Raw genomic sequence first — 17,206 nt, forward strand, 5'->3', positions numbered from 1 at the left:
AGTATAGACCCAAAAAGTGAAATATTGGTAGCACAAAGGGGGTTAGAACAACATTTCTATCCATATTATTTAGTTTTTTTTTTTTTTTTTTAATTTTCTCAAATTGCCTATTGAGCAGCAGTGCGAATGTCTTTTCCCTCCGGTTACTTTCTGCAGAATTTTACGTAACCACTTTTCCCTGATTTGCAAAGGGATTCAATGATCAAGTCATATTTCGCCCATTACCTTACACTCCTGGAAAACCCATTTCTGTGGCCCTTCTGTACGTAGCTTAGCAATATACTGGAACATGTGTAGAATTATATCATCAACATGCACTGCATAGGGAAAGACAAGACAAAATTACACATTAGCATCAAATGAATTAAGAATCCCTGAATGTTTTATTTGTGCTTTCTTAGCGTACACAGCTCGTTATTTCCTTGTAAGGTAGTAAACAGATCTTCCTGCTTGGAACGTCAGCTCTTCAAGTCAAATCATGATTCTACTCCAAGAACCGGATACTTTCAGTCTGCCAGCATGTGCTTGCTAAAAAATGCTTTCCTAGCAGTAATATCAGTTCCCATACATTGTAAACTTGAGCAAGTTTCTAGGAAGTTGCGAACCTTGGGGCACAACTTGCATCAAATACAACTTGGGCTTCACTTTTACCAGCTTTGATGTCATCTGCACTCCAAAAAGGTGTTAACATACTTCACTTTCCTCTAACATTTTTTTTTTTTTTTTTATAAACTGGAATATCACGTTACTAAAACTTTGACTTGTATCATTCAATTGTAGTCAGAAAATACTAGGCCCGTATTTTCCGATGCCTACGGGTGCCTAAGAATGCTCTTGACAGATCGGACACCTGCCCTGGAGAAGGGCCTCTGTGGGTGGAGAGTTCCACTTTCTTCAGAACCTCCGCCCACTGAAATCACTAAAAAATCTTACGCCTGGTAAAAGCAGGCGTAAGTCCTGCTTTTACCAGCATGAGTTTTTTAAAAAGTTCTAAAAAATTTCCACTCATTTATAACTTTAAAATACTTTTAAGAAAGGTAAGTTTATTTTTAGCCCCTTAAAAAACGTTATTTTTTTCAAAAAATTAAATTTGTTTAAAATGTTTAGTTTAATGTAATTTTAACTCATTTTGAAAAAGGTGATGGTTTTAAAAAAATGTTTTTAATGCTGTTGTGGTGTATGTGCCTTTAAGAGCAATTATGGTGTATGTGCCTTTAAGAGCCCCAGGTGTGCGTAATGCCGGTAATTGCCACTTGGGCTATATAAGCCTGTGTATTGTGTATATCCTTTAGAAACCCCCCCCCCACCCACCCAAAGACTTGCTTAGTAAATACCTATGAACCAACTCCTGTCTTCAGTGTCTTTATCTACACACGGACACTACAGTTGTCGTGTCTTTTTTCCAGTGATCCCCATTCATACTTTTGGCAGGTCTGTCAAAAGTATGAAGGGGGATTCCCTTCTCCCATTGGCTCCCCATGGCCCACGTGATCCCAGGGACACTTGCAAACCACATGCGCCTCTGGGATACCTGGGCCCTGCACATTTCGACTGTGGAGAGGCCCAGGAGTGGAAGTGTCCGGACCTCAGGAGCCCTCAGGTAAGGGCGTAGATTTTTTCCCCCGATAGGAGGCATCCGCACGCAGGAAGCCTCCAATCGGAAATTACGGGCCCTTATGATTTTAAGTCTAGCACAATAAAAGTTTAAAGAACATAATATCACAGTTGCTGCAAAATATTACTATACTTACCAAGTCCTTCCTCAGTAAGATCCACATTAATTATGAAAAACATAAAACCTTTAGCTCCTTCTTTTTGCCCTCCGACCAGAGTATTTACCCAACCTAGAAAGCAGCACAGAAAATGTTAATAAGTCTTTCGACTTTGAAAATCTAAAGTTTTAAAATGACTATGGTTATTCTCTATTAAGTCACCATAATAAAACAGTACTGGTTATTTGAGGAAAATAACTGAAAAATTAGCATTTTACACTTCAACATTTAGCAACAGTTAACAAGATTATGCTATAGGACAATATACTGATGCACTACTACACCATCCTACAGTACAAGGCAATGCTACAGTTCAGAGTATTGATGTACTACTTTAAAGTACCATGTTATGGTACACGGCAATGCTACAGCACAATGTACTATAAAATACTACATGAGGGAATGTAATAGCGCAGCATACTGATGCACTAACAGGCTACACCATATTACAGAACAATGGGGTTTGTACACTATACTGGTCACAAAGAGCAAGTCACCCAGGCCCACTTGTGCAGCAACTAGTGGTCAGGTAAGAACTAGCATTCAGCACAAAGAGGTTGGTGTGTGCCCATTTGGTTGTTGGGGGGGAAAGAAGTGAAAAAGGACAGAAAAGAGTGGAAAGGAACCAGATCTTTAAACAGTGGATAGAAAATGAGAGAGTTTGAGTCCATTGCAATCAATCAAAATTTCTGGATTTTGCTTAGACATTTTGCATATTCCCTCCATCCCAAAAGTAAACAAGCATTTTTAATATTAGAATAATCCAATTTGTACCATAAGCCACACTGAACTGGGAGGTGCCAAAATGGAGGCCAGGTGTCTCCTTGCAAAAGGGAGGGATGGGAAAAGATAAGGAAAAAAAAATAAAAAGGAGAAAAGAAAAGGATATTATTGGACAGAATGGTAATCACTCGGACATGGTCATTGGAGGCCCACCAAAGGGCATCACTGGTAGCTGACAAAAAACCTCACCAGCACAGATAAACCTTAAAAAAAAAAGGGGAAAAAAAAACTACAGGTGCATATTCCCCAGGTATAACATTCAGTATTACCTTTGGATTTGAGTTCTGACAGAAGACTTCCTGGTCCTTCATGACCAATCAAATGTCCGAGGTAGTGGCCTGGATTTGACTTGTAATATTTCTGAAGGTCTGGTATAGGAAAAGTGACATAAAGATTCCGGATGTCCTTGATAGGCACCACTTTATAGAGTTGCTGTAAAACAAGCATCATAAAAATCACTAACGAAACTGGTTAATTTGGACTTCTAATTTCTGCTTCACATTTATAAATGTTAAATTGTATTCAAATTAATTTGTTTATATATAAATAGCAATCCTAGTTCACAATGTTGAGTTTGCTTCTCTGCTACAAAGATAGTTTTAGGTATAATGCACAACACTAAATTTTTTGACATAATGCCATCATAATAAGCCATAATTTCTCCAAAAACAGCAAGAGACAAAGTCAAGAATGCACACATTGCTCTCCCAAATTAATTTTGTTGCATTTACTTTAGCAACCTTTTGACCTAACAGTGGTGAGAAAAACAGTTGTAAATGCAAGTACATGTAACAGCTGAGCACACACTCACAGCATTAAAATTTGTGACGAGTGTTTTTTGTAACAAACTCCAGTACTGCAGGTGAAGGCAATCTAAGCATGATGACAAAAAACATAGAATCATAGAATGGTTACAGCACGGAAGATGGCCATTCGGCTTGTTGAGCCCATGCTGGCTCTCTGCAAGAGCACTTTAGTTAGTCCCACTCCCCCATTCGATCAAGTTGGTTAAACACGATTTGCCTTTAACAAATTCGTGCTGGCTTTCCTTAATTAATCCACGCTTGTCCAAGTGACTGTTAATTTTGTTCCCTGATTATTGTTTCTAAAAGCTTCTCCACTATGGAGGTTAAACTGACTGGCCTGTAGTTTCTGGGTTTATCTTTACACCCTTTTTTGAACAAGGGTGTAACATTTGCAATTCTCTAGTCCTCTGGCACCACCCGTTTCTAAAGGAGGATTGGAAGATTATGGTCAGTACCTCCGCGATTTCTTCCTTCACTTCTCTCAGCATCCTAGGATGCATCCCATCTGGTCCTGGTGACCTATCTAATTTAAGTACATCCAGCCTTTCTAGTACCTCCTCTATGAATTTTTATCCAATCCAGTGTCTCCTTTACCTCCTCCTTCACTGTCTATGGCAGCATCTTCTTCCTTGGCGAAAGATGCAAAGTACTCATTTAACACCTCAGCCATACCCTCTGCCTCAAAGTGCAGGTCTCCTTTTTAGTCCCCAATCAGCCCCACCCCTCCTCTTACTACCTGTTTTATTTACTATAGGCATACATTCCCACTTGGGGAAAAGGTAGGGCAACTAAAGTCAGAGCTCCCTAGAGGACGAAAGAGATAGAGGGTAAAATGAAGCAGAACGAGCACATATGCCTATAGAAGACTTTTGGATTACCTTTTATGTTGGCTGCCATTCTATTCTCATACTCTCTCTTTGCCCCTCTTATTTGCTTTTTCACTTCTCTGACCTTTCTATATATAGCCTGATTCTCGGATGTATTCTCGACCGGACATCGGTCATACGCGTTCTTTTTCTGCTTCATCTTACTCTCTATCTCTTTCGTCATCCAGGGAGCTCTGACTTTAGTTGCCCTACCTTTCCCCCTAGTGGGAATGTACCTCAACTGTACCCGAACTATTTCCTCTTTAAAGGCAGCCCATTGTTCCATTCTAGTTTTGCCTGTCAATTTTTGATTCCAATTTACCTGGGCCAGATCCATTCTCATTCCACTGAAATTAGCCTCCCTCCAATTAAGTATTTTTACTCTAGATTTTTTCCGGTCCTTTTCCATAGCTAATCTAAACCATATGATACTACGATCACTGTTCCCTAAATGTTCACCTACTGACGCTTGCTCCACTTGACCTACCTCATTCCCCAGAACCAGATCCAGCAATGCCTCCTCCCTTGTTGGGCCAGAAACATACTGATCAAGAAAGTTCTCCTGAACACACTTCAGAAATCTTCCTCATCTCTGCCCTTTACACTATTACTATCCCAGTCTATAGTAGGATAATTGAAGTCTCCCGTTATCACTACTCTATAGTTCTTGCATCTCTGTAATTTCTCTGCAAATTTGCTCCTTCATATTTTTTCCACTATTTGGTGGTCTATAGAATACATCTAGTAGTGTAATGGCACCTCTTATTTCTTAACCCTAGCCATATAAATTCGGTCCTCGATACCTCCAGGACATCCTCTCTCCAGCATTGCAACATTCTCCTTAACCAATATTGCCACACCACCTCCTATCTTTCCTTCCCTATCTTTCCTGAACACCTTCTATCCAGGAATATTTAATACCCAATCCTGCCCTTTTTTGAGCCAGGTCTCAGTTATTGCTACGACATCATATTCCCATGTGGCTATTTGCGCCTGCAGCTCACCAACCTTGTTTACTATGCTTTGTGCGTTCACATACATACACTATAAACCTATCTTAGACCATCCTGTGTTCTCTCTTAGTCTGACCCCACCTAATACCTTACGATTTCTTACTTTAGTGCTAACCGTCTCTCCCAATCCTATGTGCCCTTTGTTTCTCCTTTCTAATACTACATCCTGGTGCCCATCCCCTGCCAACTTAGTGCTGTTGGGGAGGGTTTAAACTAACAAACCTCCCCGTGAGGATATTGGTACTGGTCTGTTGAGGTGCAACTTGTCCGGCCTGTACAGGTCCCACCTCCCCCAGAACCAGCCCCAATGCCCCAGGAGTCTGAAGCCTTCCCTCCTGCACCATCTCTCCAGCCACGCTCTATCCTCCTATTTCTATATACTCACTCGCACGTGGCACCGGGAGTAATCCAGAGATTACTACCTTTGAGGTGCTGCTTTTCAATCTCTTTCCGAGCTCCCTAAAATCTGCCTGCAGGACCTCATCCCTCTTTCTGCCTATGTCGTTGGTACCAATATAGACCATGACCTCTGGCTGTTCACCCTTCCCCCTCAGAATGTTCTGCAGCCACTCACTAACATCCTTAACCCTGGCACCAGGGAGGCAACATACCATCCTGGGGTCACGTCTGTGACTGCAGAAATGCCTTTCTGCTCCCCTAACTATTGAATTCCCTACCACTATTGCTTTCCCCATCTTCCTCCCCCCTGTACAGCTGAGCCACCTGTGGTGCCGTGCACTTGGCTCCGACTGCACTCCCCAGAGGAGCCATCGCCCTCACCAGTACTCAGAACAGAATACTGGTTGGAGAGCGAGATGCACTCTGGGGACTCCTGCACAGAGGCAGTGGAGGAGGTGGAGAGGTAGAGCTGCGTGTTATCAACATACATGTGGAAGTAGACCCCATATCGGTGGTTGACATCACCAAGGAGCAGCATGTAGATAAGGAGAAGGGGGCCAAGAATGAATCCTCAGAGAACTCCCAAAGTAACAGTGCAGGAACAAGAAGAGAAGCACTGCTAGAGATGCCCTGACTGCACTCGAATAGGTAAGAGTAAACCAAGCAAAGGAAGTGCCACTGAATTGGACACTGGAGGAGGATGGTGTGGTATACCATGTCAAAAGCTGCAGAGAAGTCGAGGAATACAGTTACAGAGCACGTCCAGTACAAAAACTACTAGGCTATCGTACCCTCTAGGATAGCTGCTGCATTGTTGTAAAAACTCAACTGGAACATGACAAAGGAGCCTGCCACCTCTACCGAGTCCAGCCTTTGCGCAATTCTAGTCCAAATTACATGACTGACTCAATGTCATTTGAAGTGACCTAGCATGCCACTCACTTGCATAATCACTATTCAAGGCAGTGGCACACCAAAAGCTTTTCAGGTCAACCAGGGACGGGTAACTAATGCAGCCTGCACACCAATCACATTCCAAGAACAATTTTTTTATATAAATGTATTTTGTCAAGACAAGTGATATAGAAGGAACAAATGAAACACATGACAACATATCATTCAGCTAATCAATTTTTAAAGTTACTTGTGCAACCCTCAACGTGCTCATGTTTGAGGCAGATGTCAGATTGCACCCTCTCTCGGAGCCTATAAATATGTCTATCCTCACTACTATTGTCCTTGCTGCTACCATTCTGTCATTCATGCTCTCCTTATGTAATTAAACAAACCTCTTAAAAATCACTAACACATGTTCTACTATATCATCACAATTGGAGACACAGTGATTCGACAGCAAGACAAGTAAAGATGTATAAATCAGCAGCGGTTTCCCTTAAAAGCAAAAAAGTAGGCAAGCTGGCTCAACAGTCAGTATTCCTGACAAAAAGAGAGCTTACAACATTAACACTGATGTTAATTATGCACAGGTACAGAGTTCTGGATTTATGAATATTTGTGCAGGTTATCATTACTGTGTAAACTGAAACCTGCTAAATCCTTGCACCTACCTAAGCTGTCTCTGTCAGCACTGGTTCAGAGTCCTGACAATCAAATGTGGGTCAATTGAAACAAAGTCATGTGATTGCTATTGGCCAAAGACACTACTAGAAAGCAATGCTTAACATCTAGATTTTTTAAAATTCATTCTCTGAATGTGGCATCATTGGCAAGACCAGCATTTATTGCCCAACCCAAATTGCCCTGAGGAAGTGGTGGAAGGCCACCTTCTTGCACCACTGTAGTCCATATGGTGAAGGCGTTCACACAATGGTCAGATAATTATTATTGGCCAATAAGTGCACTTGTATATGTTAATATAACTTCTATTATTCCATAGCTTCCAAAAAGATAATCTCAATAGTCTTATACATTTCATCCCAAAAAGGTAAGAAACATAAAATCAAGAATCGGAACAGTTACTGTCTTCTTCATACCCATTCATTTCACAACCACAAGTCTATCAAAATTAAGAGGGTACATCAACATGTTAGGGATCAAATTCTGCACTGTATTAGTTTAAGACAGATAACTGCTGTTAACTCAAAAATTGTCTTTCATATAAGCAAATACTTGTTAAATTTACTCAGAGCATAAATCCACCCTTCCCACTTAAAAAGTTACACATTTAATGGAGTCTTAAAGTTAAATACAGCTAATGACAGCAAGACAACAAAGTTTAAAAAAAAAACTTCTTACAGAAACACTTAATCCTAAATAATACTTATAACCAGTCCACTGAAGTTTGTAGTAAATTTATAATTGGAGTGCAATGCACATTTCTAAAAATGGAAAATCCAGCTCCATGGGGGTTCAACATAAAAAATCATGTGCAAAAAACAGTGGAGCATACAACTACTACAGTACTTGAATCATAGAATGTTTCAGCACAGAATTCGGTCACTCGGCTCTTCCAAGTCTGCGCTGTTGTTTGTCTGGACTTGAACCACCTCGTCTAATTCCACTCAGCTGCTTGCTTCCAGTACACTTGAATATTCCCCTATTTCAAGCAACTAATTCCCTTTTAATAGTAGACAGGCTCCATCGACAACAGTTTGTGGCAGAGAATTCCAGGTTCTAATTATCCTGGATAATTATTTTTTTCTCCCAACATCCCATTTAATCTGAAATTTGCACCCTCTTGTCTCACCATTTACTCAGTTTTCCACCGCCAGTTTAAACATTTCTCATCACCGATAAAAGGTCCTATTTGCCAATTTTCCTTCATTAAAACTGACCAAGGTTCCTTTTTATCTCATTCTAAATGCTTTTTCCAGTGAAGTAAGTTTGTCCTTGACTTTTTTTTTTCCCCCCTTTCTTATTCTTACGCTGAACCTAATTATACTTTCACAACGGTTTCTCAAATGTTCCCATAATTTTAAGGTTGCCTACCTGCCTTCAGTGTGCACAGCCAGCTCTAGTAGTACTACCTTCCTTAGCAACAAATTCAACAAGAAAACATGGTCTTGAACACACTGCAACCCCACCCCACTTTCATCACAAACATTTTCCCTCCCCTGTCCATTTTTGAATAATTAAAATCTCCTATAATTGTAACTCAATTGTCAATATTTGTGTCTCTAATTTGTCTACAAATTTCATCCTCAATTTCCTTTCCCCTGTTCGGCAGTTTCTGATATATTGTCATTAATGTGACTGGTCGTTGCCATTTCTCAGTTCAATCCAAAGGGTTTCTGTTTGGACCAATTCTCCATTTATATCCTTAGTCTAGTGCTAGAATATTGTTTCTAATACTGCTAACTCTGCAGAGTTCCTTTCTCTCCCATTCCTCCTGAAAGTTTGTGATGAGTAAGCTATCCCAAGGATCAGTTTAAGGACCCACCACTGTTTCTAATTTAGACTAATAATGTGAATTCAGAAGCCAAATGCAAATTCAGACAAAACCAAACTAGGAGGGGCATCTGAATTGGTGGTAACTCAGGAAATGTGAAATTAATTAGACAAAATATCTAAGTGGGTGCAACAGTGAAAGATTGGCCCATATTTTCCGATGCCTACGGGTGTGTACAAGCTGTGTTAATGGCAGACCAATTAAATACATACTTTGGTTCGGTCTTCATAAAGGAGGACACAAATAACCTCCCAGAGATTGTCAGGGAACATAGGGTCTAACGAGAGGGAGGAACTGAATGAAATCAGTATTTGTAGGGAAATGGCGTTAGGGAAATTGACTGGATTGATGGCCGATAAACCCCATGGGCCTGATAATCTACATCCTAGGGTACTTAAGGAAGTGGCCCTAGAAATAGTAGATGCATTGCTGGTCATCTTCCAAAATTCGATAGACTCTGGAACAGTTCCCATGGATTGGAGGGTAGCTAATGTTACCCCACTATTCAAAAAAGGTAGTAGAGAGAAAACGGGGAATTATAGACCGGTAAGCCTGGCATCGGTAGTGGGGAAAATGCTAGAGTCCATTATAAAATATGTAATAGCAGAGCACTTGGAAAACAGTGACAGGATCGGACAAAGTCAACATGGATTTACAAAAGGTAAATCGTGCTTGATTAATCTACTGGAATTTTTTGAGGATGGAACGGGTAGAATAGATAAGGGAGAACCAGTGGATGTGGTGTATTTGGACTTTCAGAAGGCTTTCGATAAGGTCCCGCATAAGAGACTAGCGTGCAAAGTTAAGGCACCTGGGATTGGGGGCAAGGTACTGACTTGGATAGAGAACTGGTTGGCAGACAGGAAGCAAAGAGTTGGAATAAACGGGTCTTTTTCCCACCCGAGTGGCAGGCAGTGACTAGTGGGGTACCGCAGAGATCGGTCCTAGGACCCCAGCTATTCACAATATGTATAAATGATCTAGACGAGGGAACTAGATGTAATATCTCCAAGTTTGCAGATGACACAAAGCTGGGTGGGCGTGTGTGCTGTGAGGAGGATGCCAAGAAACTTCAGTATAATTTGGACAGGCTGGGTAATTGGGCAGAAGCATGGCAGATGCAGTATAATGTGGATAAATGCGAGGTTATCCACTTTGGTGGCAAAGACAGGAAGGCAGATTATCTGAACGGCAATAGATTGGGAGAAGGGGAAGTGCAACGAGACCTGGGTGTCCTTGTGCACCAGTCGCTGAAGGTAAGCATGCAGGTGCAGCAGGCGGTTAAGAAGGCAAATGGTATGTTGGCCTTTGTAGCGAAAGGGTTCGAGTACAGGAACAAGGATGTCTTGCTGCAGTTGTACAGGGCCTTGGTGAGACCACACCTTGAGTATTGTGTGCAGTTTTGGTTGCCTTATCTGAGGAAGGACGTTCTTGCCATGGAGGGAGTGCAGCGAAGATTCACCAGACTGATACCTGGGATGGCAGGAATGACGTACGAGGAGAGATTGGGTCGATTGGGCTTATACTCGCTGGAGTTCAGAAGAATGAGAGGAGATCTCATTGAAACTTATAACATTCTAACAGGACTAGACAGACTAGATGCAGGAAGGATGTTCCCGATGACCGGGGTGTCCAGAACCAGGGGTCAACCATTTAGGACAGAGATGAGGAGGAATTTCTTCACCCAGAGAGAGTGGTGAACCTGTGGAATTCTCCACCACAGAAGGCAGTTGAGGCCAATTCATTAAATATATTCAAGAAGGAGTTAGATATATTTCTTACGGCTAAAGGGATCAAGGGATATGGGGAGAAGGCAGGGACAGGGTACTGAATTTGGATGATCAGCCATGATCTCATTGAATGGCAGAGCAGGCTTGAGGGGCCGAATGGCCTACTCCTATCTTATGTTTCACCCGTAGGGACATCGGAAATGCCAGATCCAGGCATGCGAAGCGCATGCGCTGAAAACTGGCATTTCTGATCTGTCAGGAATGCTCTTGACAGATCGGACGCCTGCCCTGAAGGGCCTCTGCAGGGGGAGGGGGGGGGGGGGGGGGGAGGGAAAGAAAGAGTTCTGAACCTCCGCCTGCTGAAATCACTTAAAAATCTTACGCCTGGTAAAAGCAGGTGTAAGGCCTGCTTTTACCAGCATTAAGAGTTGAAATTTTTTTTTTTTTTAATTCACTCATTTGTAATTTTAAAAATGTTAAAGTTTATTTTTAGCCCCGTAAAAAACTTTATTTTTTTCAAAAAATTAAATTTGTTTAAAATATTTTTATTGTATAATTTTAACTCATTTTAAAAACGTGATTTAAAAAAAAAAAGTTATTTAATGTTTTACTGTGTTTTTGGGGTGATCTCCATTCATAGACCTTTCAAATATATATCTGTCAAACGTATGACAGGAGATTCCCTTCTCCTATTGTTTCCCCATGGCCCACGTGATCCCAAGGATGCTTGCGAACCGCATGCGCCTCTGGGATACGTGGGCCCTGCGCATTTCGACGAGAGGCCCAGGAGTGGAAGTGTCCGGACCTCGGGAGCCCTCGGGTAAGTTCGTAGATTTTTTTCCCCTCGATAGGAAGCCTCCTATCGGAAATTACGGGCCATTACATTTGTAAAGTACTGCCCCTCAAAAGAAAAAAAAAAATGGGGGGGTTACGGACCACATATTCCAAGAATGGTATAAAAATAAACAAAGGATAAAGATTTAGGTATTTTAGCAGACTCAAGACTCACTACAGAACAGCATCAGCAAAGTAAGTAGAATGCTGAACTACACAGCCAAACAGACAGGTGTGTCTGTGATCGCACTCTCACCACAGTCAGAATATTGCAGATTCTTGTTCCAGTCCAGAACTTCACCGATAATTCAGTGCTGTACTGAGGGAGTACTACAGTGTCAGAAGTACTGTCCTAGAGGTTAAAGACCTCAGACACTATATGAAGGATAACAAACTGGTCTCCGGTGTCCTGGTCAATGTTTTTTGGTGGCGTTGAGAGAAAAATTGTCATTTAATCACACTGCTGTGCACAAAATGGTTCCCACATCTGCCTACAGAGTGACTGCACTTCAAAGTGATTCATGTACATGAAGCACTTTAGATTATCCAAAGAGGTGCAATAAGGCACTACATCAATGCAAGTTTGTTCTCTCTTTGATCCCATCAGTGCAGTACATGTCAGAGGAAAATCATGTTTAAACAGTGTAGCACTCGGGTCAGACAACACCTCAAATAATTTGTCCAGTTCTGTCACCAAGACACAAGATATACCTAAAAGGCGGTTCAGAGAAAAACTGTAAAATTGATCGCCAGTGTCAGAAAATTGAGTTATGGAGGAAAGTCAGGGGAAACATAAGCTTCTGAACCTTCAAAAAGTAGATGTGCGTATTTAAGAGCTATATAAACATGGTAAAATGGCATAGAAAAGCAAAGTCCAAACATAGAAACATAGAAGATAGGAGCAGGAGTAGGCCATTCGGCCCCTCGAGCCTGCTCCGCCATTCAATGCGATCATGGCTGATCATCCAAATTCAGTACCCGGTCCCTGCTTTCTCCCCATACCCCTTGATCCCTTTATCCTTAAGAAATATATCCAACTCCTTCTTGAATATATTTAATGAACTGGCCTCCACCGCCTTCTGTGGTAGAGAGTTCCACAGGTTCACCACTCTCTGGGTGAAGAAATTCCTCCTCATTTCTGTCTTAAATGGCCTACCCCTTATCCTTAGACTGTGACCCCTGGTTCTGGACTCCCCGACCATTGGGAACATCCTTCCAGCATCTAGTCTGTCTAGTCCTTTTAGAATTTTATACGTTTCGATGAGATCCCCTCTCATTCTTCTAAACTCCAGCGAGTACAAGCCCAATCGATCCAATCTCTCCTCATACGTCATTCCTGCCATCCCAGGTATCAGCCTGGTGAATCTTCGCTGAACTCCTTCCATGGCAAGAACATCCTTCCTCAGATAAGGTGACCAAAACTGCACACAATACTCAAGGTGTGGGCTCACCAAGGTACAAAGGCAGCAAGACATCCTTGTTCCTGTACTCAAACCCTCTCGCTACGAAGGCCAACATACCATTTGCCTTCTTAACCGCCTGCTGCACCTGCATGCTTACCTTCAGCGACTGGTGCACAAGGACACCCAGGTCTCGTTGCACTTCCCCTTCTCCCAATCTATTGCCATTCAGATAATAATCTGCCTTCCTGTTTTTGCTATCAAAGTGGATAACCTCACATTTATCCACGTTATATTGCATCTGCCATGCTTCTGCCCAATCACCCAACTTGTCCAAATCATCCTGGAGTTTCTCGGCATCCTCCTCACAGCACACACGCCCACCCAGCTTTGTGTCATCTGCAAATTTGGAGATACTGTATTACATCTAGTTCCCTTGTCTAGATCATTAATATATATTTTGTGAATAGCTGGGGTCCAAGGACCAATCCCTGCGGTACCCCACTAGTCACTGCCTGCCACTCGTTTATTCCAACTCTTTGCTTTCTGTCTGCCAACCAGTTCTCTATCCAAGTCAGTACCTTGCCCCCAATCCCATGTGCCTTAACTTTACATGCTAATCTCTTATGCGGGACCTTATCGAAAGCCTTCTGAAAGTCCAAATACACCACATCCACTGGTTCTCCCTTATCTATTTTACCAGTTACATCCTCAAAAAATCCAGTAGATTAGTCAAGCATGAGGAGTCAAAATATTACTTCAAAACTGTGAGACAAATGGAAACAGTTTAAAAGCTGTACAAGGCAAACATAGGATTGATGTCAGGAATTTATTCTTCACACAAAAAAAAGACCACAGGGAGTGGACTTCTGGGTAGTGCAGTGAATGTTAAAAAAAATCATTTATGCAACAGTTGGATGTAGTGACAGAGATTAGGGTAGTAATTGTAGGGTCTTTCATAAGAACACAAAAACATAAGAAATAGGAGCAGGAGTAGGCCATATGACCCCTCGAGCCGGCTCCGCCATTCACTAAGAGCATGACTGATCTTCAAGCTCAACTCCACTTTCCTGCCGGATCCCCATATCCCTTCGAGTCCAAAAATCTATCGATCTCAGTCCTGAATATATTCAATGACTGAGCATCCACGGCTCTCTGGGCTAGAGAATTCCAAAGATTCACAACCTTTGAGCGAAGAAATTCCTCCCCATCTCAGTCTTAAATGGCCAACCCCTTATCCTGAGACTATGCCCCCTAAGCTATGGAATGTACAGCCAGGGGAAACAGCCTCTCAGCGTCTGCCCGGTCAAGCCCTCTCAGAATCTTATATGTTTCAATCAAATCACCTCTCATTCTTCTAAACTCCAGATAGTATAAGCCCATTCGACTCAATCTCTCCTCATAGGACAACCCTCTCATCCCAGGAGTCAATCTAGTGAACCTTTGTTGCACCGCCTCCAAGGTAAGAGACTTCCTTACTCTTGTTTTCCACGCCCCTTGCAATAAAGGCCAGTATACCATGTACCTTCCTAATTACTTGCTGTACCTGCATGTTAACTTTGTGTTTCGTGTACAAGGACACCCAAATCCCTCTGAGCACCAATATTTAATAGTTTCTCATTAAAAAAATGTTTTTCTATTCTTCCTACCAAAGGGAATAACCTTACACACTCCCCCTCCCCCACAATGTACTCCGTCTGCTACCTTCTTGCCACTCACGTAACCTGTCTATGTCCCTTTGCAGACTGTGTGTCCTCCTCATAGCTTACTTTCAGGATGGAACAGCCAAAATAGACCAAATTGTCTTCTTCATCCCTGTTGGGTGCTAAGTGCGCAGCCAGGTGTTAAAATTCTATGACACACACAATGCAAGTATTTGGGGCTATAAGAGGTAGCTTTACAGCCATTCTTGAATGTAGTAATGTCTTTCTATCATTCTATATAAGCTCTTGAATAATAATTCATCCTAGATTCCTAGTTGTGATTACAGGCAAAGCTCTTACCATCACATTTTCTGTAAAAATTGTCACACTTGCACAGAATGAATACCCTTTTTTCTTGTTACTCTGCAGTTCTACACCAAAAAAAGTTACACCCAATTTGTCTATTTTTCAAACTACTGTACCATATAAAAACTGTACTCAACAAGACCACAGGCTTCAAACAAGTTTCAGAATTCTGTGAAATAAACTGAAAAATGCCCTAGTCATTTCACAACTGCAAAACTTGCTGATTCCATTTATTTATAGTAGGGAAAATAAAAACCACTGGGAAAAATACAACCAGTCACACAATACCTTCAGGTGTTCTTCTTGGAAAGGATGTTCAGTGTATTCAAGGACAGGTACAAATTTGTTCTCCACCTCAGCGAACAGCTTTACCACCAGCTCAGTCATCTCATCCAGGGATTCTGGAACCAATATAGATCATTTGAAACACAATAAATCACAGTCACACTACTAACATGAAGCACTCCATTTTAAAAGGTTATGTATTCTTCGCAGAATAGGAAAATCCACAGAGGGAGGGAGAAGAAGTTTTTTTTTAAAAACTGCATGTCTAACAGTTATTATAGTTTCCCAGTATCTCATAGCTGAGCTTGCCCAAGTCATGGTTCTCACTGCTTTCTCTGGAGCTGCTCTGCCTTATTTCGCAGCACCCCCCCCCCCCTCAGTGACATCACGAGGGCAGCCCAGCAGGGAGGAAGGTCTGATCCACGGTCTCCAAGCTGGCATAAGAAATTAAAATATTACACAAACACTAAAGTAAAATCTCCCAAGTGTTACTTTATTGTATGTATAGGCGGGGGACTATTCTGAACAAAAGGCACTCTTGTGACTACTGGTACTTTTATACGGTTAGATGTCTTATTTTCCACAATAGAAATTTGTGCATTATGGCAGTGCAGATTCAGCAACAACAAAAAATCCTCAAAACCAGTGCAAGATCTACCAGAAGTAACTCTGAACCTGCACAATAATAACATTCAAAGGATTTTTTGGCAGCCAAGTTCCACTTTTATTCACCTTAATGAGGGACGTTTCACTGGTTCCCAGCCAGAACCCAAGAGACGCACATCAGAGTAACTAAGTGCATTTTCACTGTTTTTTGCGGGGGGGGGGGGGGGGGGGGAATGGAGTGAAAAAGAGAGAGATTTATTTATTTAAAAAAAGAGAAAGCACTTCATTTTACAGTATCCCATTGGAATAAGCTTTAAGAACAAACTCTTCCTAATGGTTTTAGTCCATTCTAAAGTAGGGAAAGTAATTACAGTAGTTGTCATTGGAAATAGCTGAATTGTATTACCTGTATATAAAACCTAGTTAAAAGTGAAATCTTACTTGGATTTCTGAATCCATAACTGTTTTATTCAGAAACAAAATGCCAATGAAAAAAATTAGTTCAATTAATTGTTGTACCAATCAATTGAAAATACTGATTTGCACCAAAATTCAAATCCAGGTATTTTAAAAAAGGACAATAGTTAGATAACTCCAAATCCTTTTCTCGTGTTGCTCATTATCAGCTGAATTTGCCTTTAGAAGCACTGCTAATCTTGAAATATAATTCAGTTCAAGTGCACAAAAGGAGGATCAACAGGGAACACTAAGCAAATCAGATGTTTGTAGTTAATTCTACAACAAAAAAAATTGGATCAGCACAAATAAAAGAAATTGTAAAGGTAAAAGCACTTTCACCCCTTCAGATTGTCTGCAGTGTTGAAGGCCATGGTAACCTCATACCAACTACGCCAAAGCATTCTTTCCGCCCAGAGAACAGTTCAACCAACAGTTAAATCAATTAAAACATCCAAAGGAAGAAAGGAAAATTAGATTAATTCCTGCAATGGTAAATTGCACCTGCAGGCAGATCAATTGCAAGTTTTTAAAGAGCATTTCAGGTGTCTTATTAAAAATAAATGGCATGTACTTGCTGCAGAATGTACACTATTTTTGAACACAATGCATATTAGTTTCTAGAAATAAAACAATTGTCAAAGCACATTATATACAGGATGTATTGCTGGTATTGGTTACAATGTTACTGTGGGTCACCTACCAATACATTTTCTCATGCCAATATGCCATGCTGCTGCAACAAATTTCACAGTTATCATAATTTTCCTAAGTCAGAATGACAGAACCCTTGATTAAATCATAGACGTATACATAGAATTTTACAGCACAGAAACAG

The 17,206-nt window shown here is 41.3% G+C and overlaps 1 protein-coding gene across 4 annotated transcripts in view; it reads right to left on the reverse strand.

The window, feature by feature from the left end:
• ide (insulin-degrading enzyme) overlaps positions 1 to 17,206 on the reverse strand; it is a 136,883-nt gene that overhangs the window by 87,864 nt on the left and 31,813 nt on the right. For all 4 annotated transcript variants that reach the window (XM_085994779.1, XM_085994780.1, XM_085994781.1 and 1 more), the window contains 4 exons: positions 15,310 to 15,422; positions 2,825 to 2,987; positions 1,752 to 1,844; positions 226 to 317 (listed from right to left, as the gene is read on the reverse strand). In XM_085994779.1, coding sequence (XP_085850905.1) covers positions 226 to 317; positions 1,752 to 1,844; positions 2,825 to 2,987; positions 15,310 to 15,422 — 461 coding nt within the window. The remainder of the gene's footprint in view (positions 1 to 225; positions 318 to 1,751; positions 1,845 to 2,824; positions 2,988 to 15,309; positions 15,423 to 17,206) is intronic.

This window comes from Somniosus microcephalus, chromosome 8, assembly GCF_052327205.1.
Source record: "Somniosus microcephalus isolate GS21.2 chromosome 8, FLI_Smic_1.0, whole genome shotgun sequence".
Lineage (NCBI taxonomy): Eukaryota > Metazoa > Chordata > Chondrichthyes > Squaliformes > Somniosidae > Somniosus > Somniosus microcephalus.